The following is an 18841-nucleotide window of genomic DNA, read 5'->3' on the forward strand; positions in this document are numbered from 1 at the left end:
TCCCTTTGGGGGAGTTTTCTAGATGTAAAATGAGTATTAAACTGATCTTGAAGAGCTCTTCCAGCATGTTCCTATTCTGCCAAGCCCCAGGGACAAGAAAGTGTCCAGTTTGAGGGATACTGAGAGAGGGAAGTAGGAAAACCAGGACCTTGGGTGAGAGGCTCTATCCAAGGAACTTGAGCAGGGAGGCTATCTCCAAATGCCTAAAGGAGAGTGACTGGTGGAGACGGTATCCTCCATCCAGGTGTACTGGGGAGAAACCAGGAAGAAGCCAATTTGGTTCTAGTGCTTAGCCCAAAGCATGTTAAGTAGCTGGATGCCAGTCGGCTGTGAACTGCCTATCATTAGGTTCAAACAAGGTCCAGGGAGACCTCAGGATGACCTTCAAGCAAGAGAGACTTCGTATCTTAGCTGCACTTAATACTGGCTGTTTAAGTTCAGGCAAATTAACAAATCTCATTTCTTTAGCTATAGGAAGGGCATCTCACTTCAGGTGTATAAAAATTATGAACATTGCACAGGCCCAGGCACATAGCAAGACTTCACTATTGCAAACCTTGATTTTGTACCATTTGGGCTGCAATTACAATGTATAGTCAGTTTCATGACAAATGCAACCCACAGCTAAGTTAAAGAAAAGGGGTAATTTACTAGCTAGTTTACATATTAAGTCCAGAGGTGGTACTGCTTTCAGACACGACTAGGGCATTCATCCCATCTCTGCTTCCGTGCTGGCTTCATACTGCAGCCATGTTCTTTCTTCATTGGGAAGGGGTGGGGGGAGTTGCCAGCACCCTGCGTTCCCTACCACTTAGCGACCCCAAAGCTTGACTGTTGACCCCATAGAAGACCGGTCCAGCTCGGGATGCATTGCCTCCTGCGTACTGTGATGAATGACTGGGATACGGAGGGGGGCTGAGGCCGAGGGAATAAGGATTGGAGTGTGCCACCTACAGGTGTCTACCAGAGGGAGGGTGAAGGAGGCAGGGACTCGGCAATAGCCTCATCTCTAGGCTGGGCCCAGGGTCACAGTGCATCCATCAATCTCTTCCTGTTTTAAAAACAAAACACAACTCAACGACCCCAACAACTTTATTTGACAAAAACCAAAGTTATTTACAGTAGTTTTTTGTTCAAATTATTCCACGGGATAACTGTGCTTCTCCAGGTTTATTTCACAAGCAGACCAAGCAGAGGCTGCCGGACCTCCAGCCTCCCTATCTTGCACAAGGGGGGAATGCCAACCAGAATTCAGCAGCACGGCGCCCACACCCCTGCCCACCTCCATTGCTCAGTGCACTGTGGCAAGAAATGTCCCACCGCAGCCCAATACACTCCCAGAGTCCCCTGCTACAAGTGTCTTGCAGCAGTCACGTCAGACCTGGGCTCGGACATGGGTGGGGTGGAAAGGGCTGGGCAAACAGCAACTTCAATTCATCTTGAAGCTGCCATGTTCATTCTTCCCTAGCTGGGCCTCAGGAGGGTGAGGGTCCCTGATCCCTGCCCCCCACTCCAGGGCATGCAAGGAGGGCTGCGGGAGGCAAAAGAGGGTCTAAGAAACTTGCCCAGTCACAAAGCAAAGCTCTGTCTCCTTAAATAACTAATCCCTGCTCCAACAGCAACGGGTAGGCCAGACCACTCAGAAGTGAGGGCGCCTCCCTGAAGGCTTCAGGGATCATCCAGAAAGGACAGAACACACACTGCTGCATCTTCTCCTGGCCCAGCCCATCCAGGTCAGTCAACACCCAGTAACTCTCCCCTGCCCCTAAGGTGGACCTGGCAAGTTCAGGAAACTACAGGCTGGGGTTCCTGACCTGTCTTTTGACCCAGTAACAATGTTATGCTGAACACAAATATTTTAACTAATAAAAACCTAGGATTAGTGTTTCTTAGGATATATAAAGATGGGGTATGTTGCTGTTGAACGCTGTCAGCAATGAAACAGCAAAATAAAAAACGGGGCGGGGGGAGAATAAGACCAACTGTGACCTGTTTCACTGTGAAGTTCAGGGCAGGGGCCTCTGCAATTCCAATTTAAAGAAAGGTGCAACACACAGGCACGGTGACCAGGCTTCCTCATTTCCAGCCCCAGCCTCCCGGGAAGGCAGTTCCTCAGGCAGTGGGGGGCACTATTCCCTGCTTACTCAGGAACAGTTTCCTGCCACTAGTGTGGGAAAAGCTTCCAGCAGATGGCTCACTTCTCTCCAAGGAGGAGCTACTCGGCGCTTCTGACATTCTGGCCCCACTAATCCAAGTTCCTAAAGGAATCCAAAAGTTGAGATGCAGGGCAAAGCTTTCAAGGATAAAGGGAAAAACATTTAAAGAGGGAAAAAACACCCCACTGCTTCAGTCTAGCTTACTTCCCCCACCCCCACCCCCCCCAAAATACAGTAAAAACAAAAATAGAAAAAAACACCTCTCTGGTTTTATCATCCTTCTCTGCTCTGCGCCTAGGTTTGGTCAGATTCTCTGTTGGACCCTCTCTCTGGCTGTGGCTTTTATCTCCTCCTGTGCCCGAGGCAGAAAAGCCAAAGCCCATAAAAGTGTTTCCTTCTTTTTTTGGTAAACCAAACCAATAATCAAACAACCATTTGGAATTTTGCACAGATTTAGCTGGTCCCCCAAATAAAAATACTCCTTCCTTGTAAAAGGATCACCAGCTGCAGTGGCGGATCACTCGCGATTCATCAGCCGGCATCACACAACGCACTCCCATTCCCCACACTAGGGCTCACCGTCCCCATCAACGCAAACCACAGCAAAAGGGGAAAAACAAACACAAAGTTTAGCAAAAACCTAAACATTCAACTGGAGTTGGTTCTGTTACATCTGCTGGGTTCCTCTTTTCTCTTGTACACACTCAGGAACTTGGAATGTCCGCAGTTGGCTTAACAAAAGAGGTCGGCTCAGGGGCAAGGCGGACCCAGCGTAGGTGTGAACTTGGCAGGTGCCCCGTGCCCAGCACAGGAAAGCAGGCTGGCACACAGGGTCCTGCAGATTCTCCGGAGAGGTAGCAGCAGCACCATGCCTGTCTCCACTCGCTTGGTCTCATCACTGAGGCCTGGAGAAACGGCAGAGTCAGCAGAGGAGAGGTCCCCATCACAGCACAGTGTCCCCAGGGGTCTTCCTGCTGAAGACCTCTGGACAGAGGAGATAATCCTGATGTTTGGCAGTGATCCAAAGAGAACCCTCTGTATGAAACGGAAGCGAGACAGAAACCCAGGACACCCGGCTCGAGCCTTGAGCACCCCTGATGGCAGATGCCTACTTGGGGTTTTCAGAGACTAAGGGGATGGCAGTGTGCAGTAATGGGGGCGATGGGGCCTGCTGCTTCTGAAGCTCCATCTCAGCAGCCCTCTGCAGCGCCACCTCCACCAGCAGCCGGAAGCTGCTGAAATCCTCCTTGTCCCGCTCCGGGGGGGTGGGAGGTGGTGTGTTGAAAAGTCCACCTGTGGGGCTCCCGGCTTCAGCCCTGGTCAGCAGGCTGAGTGTGCTCCCAGGGGGCCCCAGGGGCTTGGGGGCTTCCAGCTCCCCCTGTGCGAAGGGGGCTGCTGGCTTTTCCGCCTGGCCTGAGTGGAGTGGCATGGAGCACACGGACAGGGACAGCACGCTGGTGGGCGCGGGGACAGACACAGCCAGCACCGAGGGGCTGCCACCACGGGGGAGGGCTACCTCTGAGGCCTTCCCCCCACGGCGGGAAATGGTGTACTGGTTGGGGTCCTGGCCGTCCTTCCGGAGCATGTCTGGGAGCAGCCGCCGCCGGGCGTTGATAAACCAGTTACATATCTGGAATGAGGGGAGGAGACTGGTCAGTTCACTCCATCCAGACCAGCCACAGGGCACCTGTGTCCCAGGCCCCAGGCTCCAGCAGCCGACAACACACACAATCCCGTCCTCAGAGAGGTTCCATGTGCGGAGGAGAGAGTGAAAGAAATCATACAAATGGATGTAACATTGCAGCTGTGATGCAGCCAATGAAGGGAAGGCACAGTGGTGCCCTTGGAGACAACAATGGGAAGACCCATCTAGTCTTGGTGGCCTCAGGATGGTACTCTGCGGAAACGGCTCGTAACTTGAGATCTGAAGGATGAACAGTAGTTTAGGTGGGAGACGGGCAGGGAAGAGGAAGGTTTGATTTAGGGGGATCAGCCTCTGAAAAGGCCCTGTGGTAGGTGGAAGCCGAGTGCCTACGAGGAACTTGGAGAAGGAAGGTGCATATGGCTGGAGCTTGGAGAGGTTAACTAGAGGTTACTTCTATGGTGGGCATTTGGTCCTTTATTGTAAGTGCAATGGGGAGCTACAGGACGTTTTAAGCAAAGGAGCAACCTGCTTCATGGAAAAGAGTGGAAGCAGCGAGAAAGGTTAGTATTTCGAGTTACATTAAAGGAGGTGACAAGATGACAAATGTTTGATCGATTTGGGAAATTGGAAATGAGAGGACCTGGTGCCCAGTTGGTATGGATGTATAAACGGGGGAGAGGGGATGGTGCCAAGGGTGATTCACTCCTAAGTTTCTAGAGCAGTCTTGCTGCAGGCCACAAAGACACCAAGGGATTGGCAGGGACAAGAAAATTCTCATTTCCAAGCAAAACCAGCATTAGTGGCTCCAGTGAAACGTGAATTCAACCAACATCCTTAATTCTTCTTTCCTAATGCTGCTGGGAAAGTTACCATTTAACTTTGACCCCCATCCCTGTATAATTGATTGTTTAGGTCAATCTTTTTGGGTCTACGCATGAGGCTTGAAATTTCTTACTGGTAAATATTCTGCTGCACCCTGACCCATGTCTGTCTGGTTCTTTTGAACAGCCCCAGCTTCATGGCTCTCTAATCCTGCCTATCCAGTGGTTGTCACTTCTCTACCTAACATGCAATGACTATTATTCCTGCTCTGGAAAACTGCTATATCTCCTACTGCCTACAGGATCACATCCAGACACCCGAGCCTGGGGGTGTCTATTTCCCTGTCATGGCCTCTATTTCCAACCTTTGTGTCCCTCAGCATGTGAAACTGCTCACCAGCCCTCCATCAGGCCCTGTGCTTAAAAATACATACATACATACTACATACAGCTTCTTTTGCACATTACCTTCCTTCTTTCTGAAAAGCCCTCTCCTCCACCTGGAGAATGCCTACTCCTCTAAGTCTTGGCTGATCTAAGATATTAGAGACAAGGCCAGAGCCAAGGGACTGGATTCAAAACACTTCTCTGTTCACCTACGGCTGGTGTAGGGCCTGACAGTTACTTTTCATACAGGAGTGAACGACAACGTAAGGGCAGACAACTGTTCAGAAAGAGTGAGTGGTTCCCGCACGCCCGAGAGCAGCAGGCCATGGCATCCTTCGTGACCAGTGGAAAGATCAACCACTCATTCCCTCTTGTCTCTCATTTACTCCTAATGGCCTGGAGATGTGGCAAGATGATCCTACAGTAGCTCACCTGGGCATTAATTAAACAGTTATGGATTAGACGAGAAAAGTTTCTTCGCTGCATGGCTGGTGTAAGGTTATAAATACAAAACCTGTTTTAAAACATTAACTCTTTCCCTAAACAGGCAAATACAACCCCCTATCATTTTTCCAAGTCCTTCTTCCTCTTGGCTCCACTGGAGGGGCCACCAAAGGGGAAGGAAAAGCTGCCTAATAGCTATCTCGCCAACTCAGAAGTAGCAGGAGAGAAGAAACAAGAAAACTGTGGGTTTGTGTGTGGGGGCATCAAGGGTGTGGCCTACATGGGTGCCACACATCTGGGCATCTTTCTAGGAGACTTTGCTGAGAGGAGTCTACCAACAGCTACCATTTACCGAGTCCTACACATCTACACAATCTTCTTCTAATAGTTACATCAGCTCTATGAGTTTGATCAAATCCCATTTTACTGATGAACATACTTAAAGCTCAGCCTGGAGAAGTCAGGCAGGATTCCACCTCCAGCCAGGGATCCCCAAGCCTGGGCCTTTGGATACGGAGGAGTGGGAGCCCCTCTTCTCAGAATCTTTCTCTCAGGCTGTCACAGGGCCTCAGAGCCCAGCTTATTTTATTTACCAGAACAGTCAAGTTAGAACTTCTCACTTTCCTGTTTTTCTCTCCCTTTTCAAGGCTTCGTGCTTACGCAAACAGTATTTGCGATTACTATGTGCCTTGCTCAGTTCTTGGTGCTGGTATGCCTTTGTGAATTAAAGACATGCACTCTGCCCTGTGGAGCTTACAGTCCAGCTAGTTGTGGAGACTGGCAAACAACAAACACGGTGAGTAGCCACCAATAAGTGCCCAGAAGGAAACAGACAGGAATAAAAGGGCATCACATAGAGGTAAGAGAGACTTCTGTGAACAAGGGATCTGGGAAGGCTGAGACCTAAAGGATAAGAAAAAGCTGAGGGAAGAATGTTCTAGACAGAGGGAACAGCAAATGCCAAGGTCCTGAGGCAGGGAAGGATTTGGTTTAAGGACCTAACAGGAACAGGCAGGGCTAATCCCACTAGGCCAGAACCAAGGTCAGGCACTAAAGGCCTAAACAGCGGCCTGGCCTAAATCCCATACACTAGGTCCTCCTGGTCCTGTCTTTTCTCAGTTTATCAACAGATACTTACAGAGCCTGTACCAGCTGCTGTAGGCAGAAGAAAAGAAAGGAACCCCCTTACCCCCAACCCCTCCCATGTGCTGTAACATTGGGAACTACATGGGCTGCATCTGTGCTCAGGGTTGCTCAAAACATCCCTTTAATGTTTGCTGAATGGATCAAAGGCCAGGTCTTATATTAAGTTTTGCTCCAAAAGATGCATTAGAGCTGACTGTCTGGCTAGGTCTTATTTTTGGGGGAACACAGTCTCCTTGGGTGACGTCACCTGTGGAATGGATGCAACTACAGTCTGCTGGGCAAAGACCCATGTCCCTTATTTTACTATAAGACAGGGTCTCGTATTAAGTTTTGCTCCAAAAGACGCATTAGTGCTGATTGTCCGGCTAGCTCTTACTTTTGGGGAAACACGGTAGCACTAGGGCCCTGGCCCTGTCAGGCTGGGAAAGCTCCTGGGCAGGGCAGAGCCAGAGCCTTCTGGTGGCCCTTCTCTCCCTTCTGCAGTCCAACCTGGATGGACCCTGTCCCTGGGATTCTCATTTATCCCTTTTCACCTCTGTGGTCCCCCCAATACAACCGAGCACACACACAACAGCACGCATCAGCAGACACTGGCTGAGCTGCATCCTGGCTAGAGTTGCAGGGGATCCCCAAGGAGAAATAAGGCTGAACAGCTGGGTGCAATGAAGGAAGGAAACTAAGCACCCTGAGTACCAGTTTTGATGCCAAGCATCTCACATGCATCATGCTTCATCTGCATACAACCCTGGAAGGGTAGTGAGCAGTGTCCCCCAAGTACCAAAGAGGGAACTGAAACTCAAACAGATGAAAGAACTTGTCCAAAGTCACATGGCCTCTGAGTACAAAGCTGGGATTCAAACTCAGGTCTCCAGGCTTTAGAGCCCCTCGGGTGGTTCTTCCTCTGCTTTGAGGAACAGAACAGATAACCATCATAATCCTAAAAGCAAACACTTGTTGAACACAAAACATTATCAGGTGACGTTCTGAACATTCCCATCTATTATAATTCCTCTTTTAGTCTTCAACAGCCTGAGACAGGCTCTGCGATGATTTCCATTTGATCTGAACCATAGAATAGAGGCCCTGATCATAGAGGTTCAGTAACTTGCTCTAAAGGGTCAGCCTGAGGCCTTTGCTCTTTGCTCAGATGCTTCATCGCTCCATCCTGCAGCTGCCCCCTCAGCTACCTGTGCTATGGGAGAGCACTGCACCTCTCCACCTCACCCGTCTGCCGGGGAAAAGGTCAGATCACAGTGACCTGGGTCAAGTGAGGCAGGGATGAGTGGTTTTGTTGAGAAAGCAGTCTGGGCGTTTACTAGCAGCTGGGTGGGCATCTATCCTGTAGCTGCAGCTCCCATTTTGGCTTCTATCTGAGAAGAGAAGAAAAACATCCCCCCTCCGATATACTCCCCCACACTCACCCTGGTCTGCAGAAAACCTGGCAGCCTACTGTTTGTTTTGTCTTCTCATCCGATAGAAATGCACAGTTGAGGGGGGCCGGGCAAGGGCAGGGGCCTGAGTGCACACCAGTGCCAGCTATGATAACGGGCTATCGGGATTTTCTGTAGCCCCTTCCAGCTGCCCAACTCACGCCTAAGTCAGGAAAAGAGCATGTGACTTGCCCCCACTCAAGGTCTTTGGGGAGGTGGTAGGGAGAATGCCAAGGTGAATTCTGTGATTGATACGGCAAAACACACAGGGTGCCCGAAAGACTGTCTCTACCAGAAAGCAGAGCCCTGTCGGTATTTTTATCAGCGGCCGAGATGAAGGACACAGGAGGGACCACTGTGGTGAGCAGCAGTGGGAGGGGCACCTGGAAGCGGATGGAGGCTGTGAGGACCAGCGCGGGGCGCTGGAAGAAGGCAACACAAGGGTTTAATTCTCGTGTCTTTTCAGCTGTGAAAAACAGAAGCAAAAGAGGGGAGAGAAGTGAAGGCGCGGAGAGCCCTTTCTCACACTTCCCAGGACCTCCATTTGGGTGCTCTCAAAGGCCGCTGGCTGTATTTGAGTCACCTTGAGGGGGATGTTTAGAAATAACTATTTCTCATTTGCTTTATAGACGTGGTGGGGGTGGGGGGCAGAGTCAGGAATGTGTTTTTTAAATAAGCTCCCCTGAGTCCTGCCACCTACACGTAGAAACTAGTGGTTTAATCCTGGTTTAACTCTTGTGAGCCAAGCCCTTTAAGCAAAGAAAGCTCACACAGAAGATCAAAAAATGTACAGACACATGAAAGGCCTTGAGGTGGGGAGACGGGCTGGCCGGCAGGAAGAATCGGGAGGCAGCTAGCTCTGGAGCCAGGGTAAGGAGAGCTGCTGCAGCACGATAATGGGTCACTGAGGGCCAGGCCAGAACCCTCTCTCCACAGAGCAGCCACGACTTTCTGCTCCAGGCCCCTTCCTCACCCTCTTCCCCATACCTGAGGCCTCATTCCTTCAAGTCTGTCAGGAAGCCTCTCCTGCAGATACTGCAGTGGTAATTAATTACACTGAATTCTTAATCTTTTAAATAACAATCTTAGGCTTCCCTCCTTGCCAGGAGGCTACCCAAGGGCAGGGGTAGTGCCCGTTTCTACCGCTGTTTCCAGCACACAGTCCAGTCAGAATTAGAGTGAAGGAATGGGGCCTGAAGCTCCCTGCCACGCTTATCCCCCCCTCCCCCAATAGGCAGCCCCTTAGAGTGGTCAGAAACCACAGCAATAAAGGGGGCTTAGAAGGGGTCACAGGGACCTGTGAAAATCCTTCACAAATGACTTCTTTTTTCTTGGTCTCACCCTCCCAACTGCTTAGCCTTGGGCAAGTACCTGCAAACCAGTTAGTTAAATGACTCATTGACTTGCTAATGAGATTGCTCCTGGGCGGTTAAAGGAGACAATCAAAAGAGATGTCCCCAGGGAGAGAGGAAAACAAGCTGGCAAAATGTTGATGCTTGTTGAAGTCAGTTGATGGGGGGTGGGGTGTGTGTGTGGTGTTTGCATTAGAATATTCACTTTTGTGAATATTTACAAAGGTTTTTAATAAACAATGAAACTTTAAAAATTAAATACAGGAAAAAGAGATGCCTCCAGGGACTTAAGCCAATTTTTCCAGGTTGAGGAGTTACATTTTCTTACGGCTGAGGTCCTGCGTGTTGACATTTCCAAGACTTGATCTTCCTTTTCGGTCACTTCAACAATTTACAGAGGGCCTACTGGAGACCAGGCTAAACACTTGGGGTACAGTGATAATTACGACCAGGCCTGAGTCTAGTGTGTTCTAAAAAGCAATTCCAGTCAAGGGTTTCAATGCTAAGCCTGTCCGAGGGGTGCCAGGGGAACACAGGTCAGGAGTCCCCTGGTCAGCGGAGGGAGCCGTGGTCTGGGGTGCTACTGAGTGCGGCAGGAATATGGGGTGCCAGGAATGAAGCCCCTATGCAGATAGGGACTGGTGATGATGTCATGAGGTTGGCAGGAGCCATCGAAGGGTTTTAAGTGTGGGGGGGAGGGCGCCAAGTGATCAGACAATGATAAGGCTGGACCAGGGTAGAAAAGAAACCATATTCCCGAAATCTCTAAGGGGTAAATGTATAGGAATTGGTGCCTGACTAAATGAGCTGGGAAAAGGGCTATCAAGGGGAACTCTTAGCCAGGGAAAGAGCCAGCCTCGAGACGTTATCAGTTATCAATCAGGAAACCTGAGGTGCCTGTGAGACCTCCAAGCAGAGGTGTATGGCTGGGGGTTCACAGTACAGTTTCCATCAAGGAATGCCAGATGGTCCCCACTGCTTCTTAACTCTCAGCACGACTCTAGAGCAGGACAGCCACCACTGGATCCCCTCCCACCAAGGGAGGTGGCATCCAGCCCATTGTTCCTCAGAAGTCTCCAGCAGCTAATCCTTGCCCCAGACCTACCTTTCTCTACGGAGGCTCTGGGATATGTTGTCCTAGGGGTCCACTAGTTCGCCACAAGAAGACTGTGGCTTTGGGTTTCCATCCTGATGATGGGTAGAAGCTCCTGGCCTCTGGCAACCCAGACTTGCCCAACTCCAAAGTCAGTGCCTCCGTCCCACTACATACCACAGCTCGGCCAGCAAAACACCGCCCGCCATTTTACAGTAATGCAGTTCGATGGAATCTCACTGGTTTCACATTAATGTATTTGCAAAACTGTTTTCCAGTTGTGTAGAAGAGCAAAAGTAAGGCATTTACACCCAGTTTTATGTTTGTACAAACTATTAAGCGCTGAGATAATAAAAATGATTCAAGTCAACACATTGGGGGGAGGTAGGTCCATAAAAAAATATATTTTCTTTAAAAGGAGCTGGTACATTACTCAGATTTGAGAACGTGTCCCTGACAAAAAGCAATTTCAATACAGTGTGACAAGTGCTTTGACAGCACAGGTATGAGGCACAGCGGGAATACACAGACAGCAGTGGACTCAGAGTCAGAGAATGCTTTCAAGAGAAAATGCTTACATGGAGTGAGCCAAGTTCAGAAAGGTCAGGAAGAAGCCAAGGGAGAAAGCTTGGAGGGAGGCTCAAGGGTTCAAGAGCCCCAGGGGCAGGAAGAACTGAGAGATGAGGCTAGTAAGTTCCTAGGGAGTTTGGACTCTGTCCAGAGGACGATGGGGTCCGTGGAGTTTGTGAAACAATCAGATTTGCACTTTTGTGTGCAAGAGACTGGAGTGAAGGAACAGGCAGGAGGACGAAGACCAGCAAAAACACTGGCTAGGTAATACCTGCTCTCAAGCTCCAGACTTTGGCCTGTGCTGTTCTACACCCCGTGAGTTCAAGCCCACCCCTTCTAGGGGGCCTTCTGAAATTCCCGGCGGCCTCGGGAGCCCTGCCCTGGGTCCCTGTTGCCTTCTGTCCCAACAGGGATCACTTTTCACAAACATCAGTTTGTGATCAGGCGCGGTCTTTCCTGCTACCTCACCCCAGACTAGATACTCCTTGAGGGTAGGAAGGAGTCTGGTTCCTCTGTGGGATCCCAACTCTGCCCAGCATAGAGCTGGGCATAGTGGGGTGCTCAGCAGTCCACTGTGAGAAGCTAGGTCCTGCTAGGCACCTGGGGTCAGTCCAAGACCTATGATGTAGGATAGATGAGGATGAAAAGGAGTAGACGCACCCATTCTGGGCCTGACACCTCACAGTGCGCCTTGAATAATTCTTGTCAGTCTGTCTTCCTTACAAGCTGCAAAAGTGCTACAATCACCTCATTTTTTCAGATGGGGAAACACGAGGCTCAGTGAGGAGGCAGTGAGTTGGCCGAGGTCCAGGCTTCCTCTTGTGGAGGAGATGGGATCTGAGTCAGGGTCTGTAACTCTAGAGCCTTTCTTGTAGACTCCGATTATCGGCTGCCCAGCAAGTATAAGTCAGGTGACAGGAGTTCTGAGGGCTAAATACTCACCGTGAAGCTTCATGGAGCACGGACAGGAGCTGGGGAGACCTGGGAGATTCAGAGCAGGGTGAGGGAAGGAGGGAGAGCCCAGACCCTAGGGAAGAACAGAGGTGGAAAAGGAGGCAGGGGCTGGGTCTTTGCTAGGCTTAGGGCCTGGCTCTGGGTCTCCCAGTAGGCGAGAGCCAAACGGGAGGCAGGGCAGTGGTCGTCCAGGGCATCCAACAACAGAAACACCTGCAGGTCAGCAATTGGGGCAATTCAAAGGAGAAAATGTCTTGCCCTGCCAACAAGTGGATAACACGATCTTTTGAATGTGCTCAAAGCAATTTCACAACCAGTTCTGAATCTTTTCTTCACAATAGTTCAGTCGGGCAGGGGAGGGCTGAAACCCCACCATATAGATGGGGAAATCAAGATGGGGCTCACAGCACCTATGTGGCAGAACTGGGTTTTAAACCCAGAATCTCTGGCTTTTGCCCTTTCCTTGACCGTGATTCCAACTCATTTTTCTTTTTTTTTAATTAAGGAGGGTGCAGCTCACAGAGGCCCATGTGGGGATTGAACCCGTAACCTTGGTACTACCAGTACCACGCTCTAACCAACTGAGCTAACCGGCCAACCCTCCAACACAATTTTTAACCCCGCTGCAGATCACCAACCAGCTGCCCTTTCAGCAAGTTGCTATCCAAGCACCGTTCTGGGGCTGTGGGCCAAGACCCAGACACTCAATGCCTTCTCACCTTCCTACAGCTTCCATGCTGACACCTAGACGTTAATAACCACTCCTTGCCTCTTCAGAACATCCAAAAATCTCGCTGCAGTCACCTTATGTTGCGGTCTTCTCTTGCGGCAGGGAGAATGGGTGCTCTCATTTGACCCAAGGACAAAATGATAGCCCAAGGGCACGCAGTGCGTCAGTGACAGGGCTGGGATAGGATGAGAACCCAGGTCTCCTGCTACCCTTCCCTTACCTGCAGCACTGATAGGTTGGTTTGTCCAGAAAGGCTCAGCTTCTCCTGCTCCGAGGGGTAGGCGTTATAGCGGTGCAAGTACAGCCAGTCCCGGAGGATCTTCACAGACTCCTTAGGCAGATTCCCTCTGCGCTTCCTCTTGCCAGCCAGGGAGAGGAGGCCTTCGTCCTCGCCCAGATCACTGTCTGACATGGTGTCTAGGGGCTGGGCTGGGCCTCAGGCACACCTGGAACAACTGACAAAGGAGATGGGGACGTTACTACTATACACGCTCATCCTTTTCCTAGTCTCCAAATACCATTACTAGAGTCTGAGACAGCACAACTATGCGGGAATTGGAATTCAGAGTCTTAGGCCATACCACAGGCTGGGCAAGCTAGAAGGCATGAGTCCAGTCCAAAATGCCTCCATTTCATGGGGCCAGTAGGTGACTGCTGAAACAATAGCAGTTAATAAGCAGTACCAGACTAGAAATAATTACAGCTACCACTGAAGCACTTTACATTTATTATCTCATTCAATAACTCTTACACAGCCCTTGTAAGGGAGACGCTACTATTACTACCATTTTATAGATGAGCAAGCAAACAAGGCCCAGAGAGATTAAGAAAGCCGCCCAAGCTACTAAGGCCGTTAAACATTTACCACGTGACCCAGTAATTTCATTCCTAGCTATCTACCCAAAAGAAATGAAAACCTATGTCCACACGAAAGCTTGTACACAAATATTTATAGCAACAATATTCATCATAGCATAAAGTGGAAATAACCCATGTGTCTATCAACAAATGAACAAATGAGGTCTATCCATTCAGTGGAATATTATTTTGCCATAAAAGGACGGAAGTCCTGATCCATGCTACACGTGGATGAACCTTGAAAATATGCTAAGTGAAAGAAACACGTCATAAAGGACACATATTATATGATTCTATTTTCATGAAATTTCCAGAATGGGCTGTAGGGGGAATAGAAGGATGATAGCTAAAGGGTATGGAAGTTTTTTTTGAGGTGATAAAAATGTTCTAAAATCGTGGTGATAGTTGCATAACTGTGAACATACAGTTGACCCTTTAATGACGTGGGGGTTAGAGGCCCCAAGCCTCATACAGTCAAAAAACTGCGAATAACTTTTGACTCCCCCAAAACTTAGTTGTCCTTCAGTATCCGCAGAGGGGTGGGTCTAGGAACCTTTGATGCTCAGAAGTCCCCTTTATAAAATGGCAGAGAACAATGCATACAGTTGGCACTCTGCATTTGAGGTCTCCAAACTAAAGATGGAAAACAGTACAGGTATTTATTGAAAAAAAAACCCATGCATACATGGACCTGCACAGTTCAAATCCACATTGTTCAAGTTTCAACTGTACTAAAAACCACTGATTTGTTTGCTTTAAATTGGTAAGTTCTATGGTATGTGAATTATATCTCAATAAAGCTTCTATGGGGAAAAAAGCTTTACATCCAGGATATACCGTGTATCCCCAAAAATAAGACCTAGCCAGACAATCAGCTCTAATTTGTCTTTTGGAGCAAAAATTAATATAAAGGTCTTATATAAGACCCGGTATTATATTATATTACATTATATTGTATTGTACTGTATTATATCATATCATACCCAGTCATATAAAATAAGACCGGGTCTTATATTAATTTTAGCTTCAAAAGACGCATTAGAGCTGATGGTCCAGATAGGTCTTATTTTGGGGGAAACACGGTAGTATATATAGAGAGTACAGTAAGGCTTGGACCAAGGTAGTTTGCTGCCCCCACCCCAACTCCATACCATCTTGCCTCCCAGGTCTCACTAGACTCTGTGAGGAGTCAGGAGACTATCAATCACCATGGTCCTATATGTAATATTTACTGTGCACCTACTGTGTAGCCTGCAGAGTGTTGAGTCATTCCTACTGGTTGTCTCTCAGACATTCTCCTTTGTCATCTAGCTCCTGGCCTGGTCCCAGGATCAACTCAAAAATCCAGATGAATGAGCAAGGCAGGGCTCTGGTCCCTCCAACTTGGCTGTGTGACCTTGGGCAAGCATCCTCCCCCCTCTTCAGGCTTGAGCCCCCTCTTCAAATGAAAGGTGTTTCCCTAGACAACCCAACTCAGTGGCTCAGCCCCCTGACAAACTTCTTGTTCACACATGCAAAAGAGATTTACATTTTAAAACCAAAAGTTGAAGCCAGAATCTCCAGGCTCCTCCCTCCTCAGCCTTTTAACAGCTCTCCAGCAGTCTGGGCCAACAGAGTCTGGCATTTCCCAGGTTTTGTTTCATTGACTTGGGCCTGAGCCCAGATATCTGGGCTGGCTAGGCCAGGCTTTCGAGGGAAGGGTCTACGCTCCCAGCCAGGCCACCTGGAGGTGAGACAGGCATTGGTTAGAGGTGCCACTGCCCAGAGAACACGAACAGCCCACTACGGCTTTCTGAAGTTTAGGGGGCCAGAGCAGTTGGGATCTGGGCTCGGGGGTACAGCCCTGGCTGGTTATCTGCACAAATTCCACCCTGGCTGCCAGCCAAGGTCCAGTCTGCAGGGTTCCAGGGGTAACTCGTGGAGACGGCTCTCGGTCTCCACAGACGTCTCCACCATTGTGTCCTGCGGCCCAACCTGCTTATAATCCGGGAGGTTTCCCATGTATACAACCCACACTCACTCCAGGCAACTCTTCAACTGCACTCAGGTAACTGGCAGCAACCCCATGGCTCGGCCGCTGGAGCCCCCATGAATTTCACCAACTAATACAGCACACACGCAGCTTACAAATCTCACTTTTACCACGAACAACTGGTACCCACGCAACCAGCCCAATTCCTGGATGTATGCCCACCCACGAACTCCAACCGACCCGCCCACCCACGATCTCTCAGACGGGGAAAACTCCAGACGTCATCACACCAGCCATCAGTTCTTAGCCTAACTGGCTGCGGCAGCAACACCGTCGACCCCGCGTTCGGGGCTCTCTCCTGCACACTCCACGACTCGGACCTGCAGCCACTCCCGCACAAACTTTCTGACAACTCCCCCGCCGGCCCGACACTCCCCCGGGCCGCGCACTCGCGCCGCGTCCCCAGCAGATCACACAAAGCGCGCAGCCTCCCCCGCGGCCCAGGCCGAGTCAGACCGAGCACATGGCTCCCGGGGCGGCGGGGAATCGGCCTGAGCTCGGGGCGCCCGCACCCCTCGGCCCCCCCACCCCGCATCAGACTCGGCGCTCCGGCTCCCCCTCAGGCCCGCAAACCCGGTGGGGCGGGGGCTCTGGAAGAAAGAAAACTCACGTGTCTGTCCCAGGGCAGAAAAAAGTTTGGTTCCCACCCCCTTCCCCCGCGGCTCGGCGCTGGCTGACTCTTCGGGGCGCGGGGCTGGCCGAGCCTGCGCGCTCGGCTTTGTGCTCCGAACTCGGCCCGGAGGGGGAGGGGAGGGGGCTGGGCTCCCACCTCCGCGCCGCCCCCCCCCAGCCCTGCGCCCAGACTCCATGTTGGCCGCCCCCCGCCCCGGAGACGGCGCGCTTCCCCCGCGGGAGGCTCGCCGCACGCCTCGCCTGCCGGAGGGTCCCGGCGCGCACAAACTTTCTTCGGGTCGCCAGCCCCACGCGCCCCGCTTCCGTGGCCCGCCTGGGAGTGACAGATGCCTCGGAGACAGACTTTCCTTTGTTCCAAAGGAAAGGGGAACTCGCGCGGGCTCCCCAGCCCTCCCAGCTCCGGGCCCTGGCCGCTGCCCCCACCCGCAGCTGTCACTCTGCGGGGCCCCCTCCCCGGCCCGGCCGCGGCGCGGGGGTGGGGGGGCTGCGGCGGTTAGCAACGTGCACTTTTGAAACCAAACAAACCCGCCCCCCGCGCGCTAACCCCGGCCCGGGGCAGGGGCGGCTCTCCTCCCGTAGTAGGACCCCAGGGAGTTGTGTCCCCCAAAAGGGCCCCGAGCGAGCTTCCTCCTGGGGGTGGGACACCCCCCACCGGCCCCCGCCAGCCCCGCGGCCGGGACTCACGAACACACCCGAGGTCACACACCCACAATCGCACGCGCCAGGACGACGCCCCCTCCCCCGCCTGGCCCAGAAAAAGAAACTTTCCAAGTTGTCCGCGCGCCCCCCGCCCCCATCTCCCCCGCTCCGACGCCCCGCACTGACTTTTCCGAGCGGCTTTTCCGTCCACGCGGCCTTGGGCTGGGTCCCGGGCGTCCTGGCAGGGGGCGGGGGGCGCTGAGGGAACGCGCCGCGTACCTGCCGGGCCTGACACTCGGCCTGACAGCTCGCGGCTGGAAAGCACCTCGCGGCCTGACGTCAGATCCCCTCTCCTCCCCTCGGCGCTCTCCTCGCCCTCCCCCACCCGCCCTGAGGGAGAAAACAAACTTTGTGCGGAGCGCGGCGTGCTACGCCCACCCCCCGCGGGGCGGACCGACGGCGGCCAGGGGCTTCGCCCCGCCCACCGCGCCCGGAGGGGGCGGGGCCAGGAGGGCACCTTCTTCCTGCGCCCACCCCCACCCTCAGGAATGCCACATGGCCTCTAAACAAGAGTGGTGGGAACTCAGTCTCGGGGGAGTGAGCTGGGGGCAGGAAGTGGAGAGCATTTCCGGAGCGCCTACTGTGTGCTTCATGCTGGGGGTGGAGGCCACTGCCTGGAGGAGAAATAACGCAAAGCCTGACGTTTGATTGTTCCCTTTGCACCGAGAAGAAACTGAGGCCCAATTTGTCCCGGGATTTATCCCCAGGTGGTAAGGACTGGACTCTGAATGGGACGCCTGTTCGGCCCCCAAGGGCCTGTAGAGTGGGGTAGAAGGCTACCTCTGACACCACCCCAAAGCATGTCGCCCCCAGAGTCTAGCACACAAGTGGTGACCAGAAGGAAACACAGCTAACCCTGAAGGAGTGTTTGCAACACAAGACGCTGAGTGTGTCATCTCGTCTAATCCCGGTAGGTGCTGTTACGGTATACATCAGTCCCTGGTTTGCCCACGGGCTGTAGAGATGCCCTTGTCACACAGTCAACCAGTGTCATCCACCCCAGGTGGATCTGACAGCAGAGGTGTTACCTTGACCCCATTCAGACAGGCCCTTAACGGAGGCAGACCACAGATCTAGAAGGGGTGCTGGCTGTTGTGTTGTCATTCCCCACAACACCCAACTCCAGGACACTTCCCTTGGTCTTCCCCAATCCTGCCAGCACTCTCTTCCTTGCTCTTGGCGCCTTGTACCACTTGAAATACCTGTTGACCAACGCTTCCCCCTCCCCCAAGGTCTCGGACTGCGGGTACTTTGTGGCCCCCACCCTCCCAGCACAGAGACAGCCTACAACTTTGGCAAGGACTTTCAGGGGCCTCTGGTTCCTCATCTGGTCCCAGATATCTAGGATCCTTGACCTTGGAAATCAGCAGCCTTGAAATGGCTTTTGGTCTTAATTGCACTTAAGCAATGGAGAACTCTGAGAACAAAAGTCGAATTTTCTTCAAACAGGCCTTAAGCCAGTCAAAAAGCTGATTAAATGACTATGAAGTGCACCTGGACTCCCCATTGAAGTCAGACTTCCCTGCAAACACTTAGAACTTAGTTGTCCATGCTGCTCTCCTCACAACGGCACCCAGAGTGTCAGTGCCAGTGCCCAATGCTCCATTTCACAGATGGGGAAACTGAGGCTCAGAGTGGAGGCCCCAAATAATTTCTTGGGGAAGTAGTGCTTGGTCCACAGCCTTCCAAGAGAAAAAGAGAGGCTTGGGGAGTCTTAGTTAAGAAGAGTAAAACCACTGGGTCCTAGTCTCTAGGATCATAGAGCATGTGTGGGGCAGCGACCTTTAGAAAGGGGTGGGGGACTGGAAGAGAAAATGGGTGCAGCCAGGTGTCCCTGGAGATGTGACTCTGTCCCTTGGCACTTGGTAGGAGAGCCAGACTCTGTCCATTT

At 51.8% G+C, this 18841-nt stretch overlaps 1 protein-coding gene across 1 annotated transcript; it reads right to left on the bottom strand.

Annotated features, from left to right (window-relative positions):
* Positions 1-1075: 1075 nt before the first annotated feature.
* TGIF2 (TGFB induced factor homeobox 2) lies at positions 1076-17373 on the bottom strand. Its single transcript, XM_081033868.1, has 3 exons — positions 17077-17373; positions 12949-13183; positions 1076-3786 (listed from the first exon to the last, which is right to left on the bottom strand). The coding sequence occupies exons 2-3, from the start codon at positions 13138-13140 to the stop codon at positions 3265-3267; spliced, it is 714 nt and encodes a 237-aa protein (XP_080889994.1). The 5' UTR covers positions 13141-13183; positions 17077-17373; the 3' UTR covers positions 1076-3264.
* Between the last annotated feature and the right edge of the window lie 1468 nt (positions 17374-18841).

Source organism: Rhinolophus hipposideros (assembly GCF_964194185.1).
Source record: "Rhinolophus hipposideros genome assembly, chromosome: 22".
NCBI classification, from domain to species: Eukaryota; Metazoa; Chordata; class Mammalia; order Chiroptera; family Rhinolophidae; genus Rhinolophus; species Rhinolophus hipposideros.

Excerpts from the sequence above, each read along its gene's own strand:
- TGIF2 (XM_081033868.1), bottom strand. The coding sequence starts at position 13,140 with ATGTCAGACAGTGATCTGGGCGAGGACGAAGGCCTCCTCTCCCTGGCT. Across the intron at positions 3,787-12,948 it reads CCAACCTATCAGTGCTGCAG|ATATGTAACTGGTTTATCAA; the intron begins GTAAGGGAAGGG and ends CCCTCATTCCAG.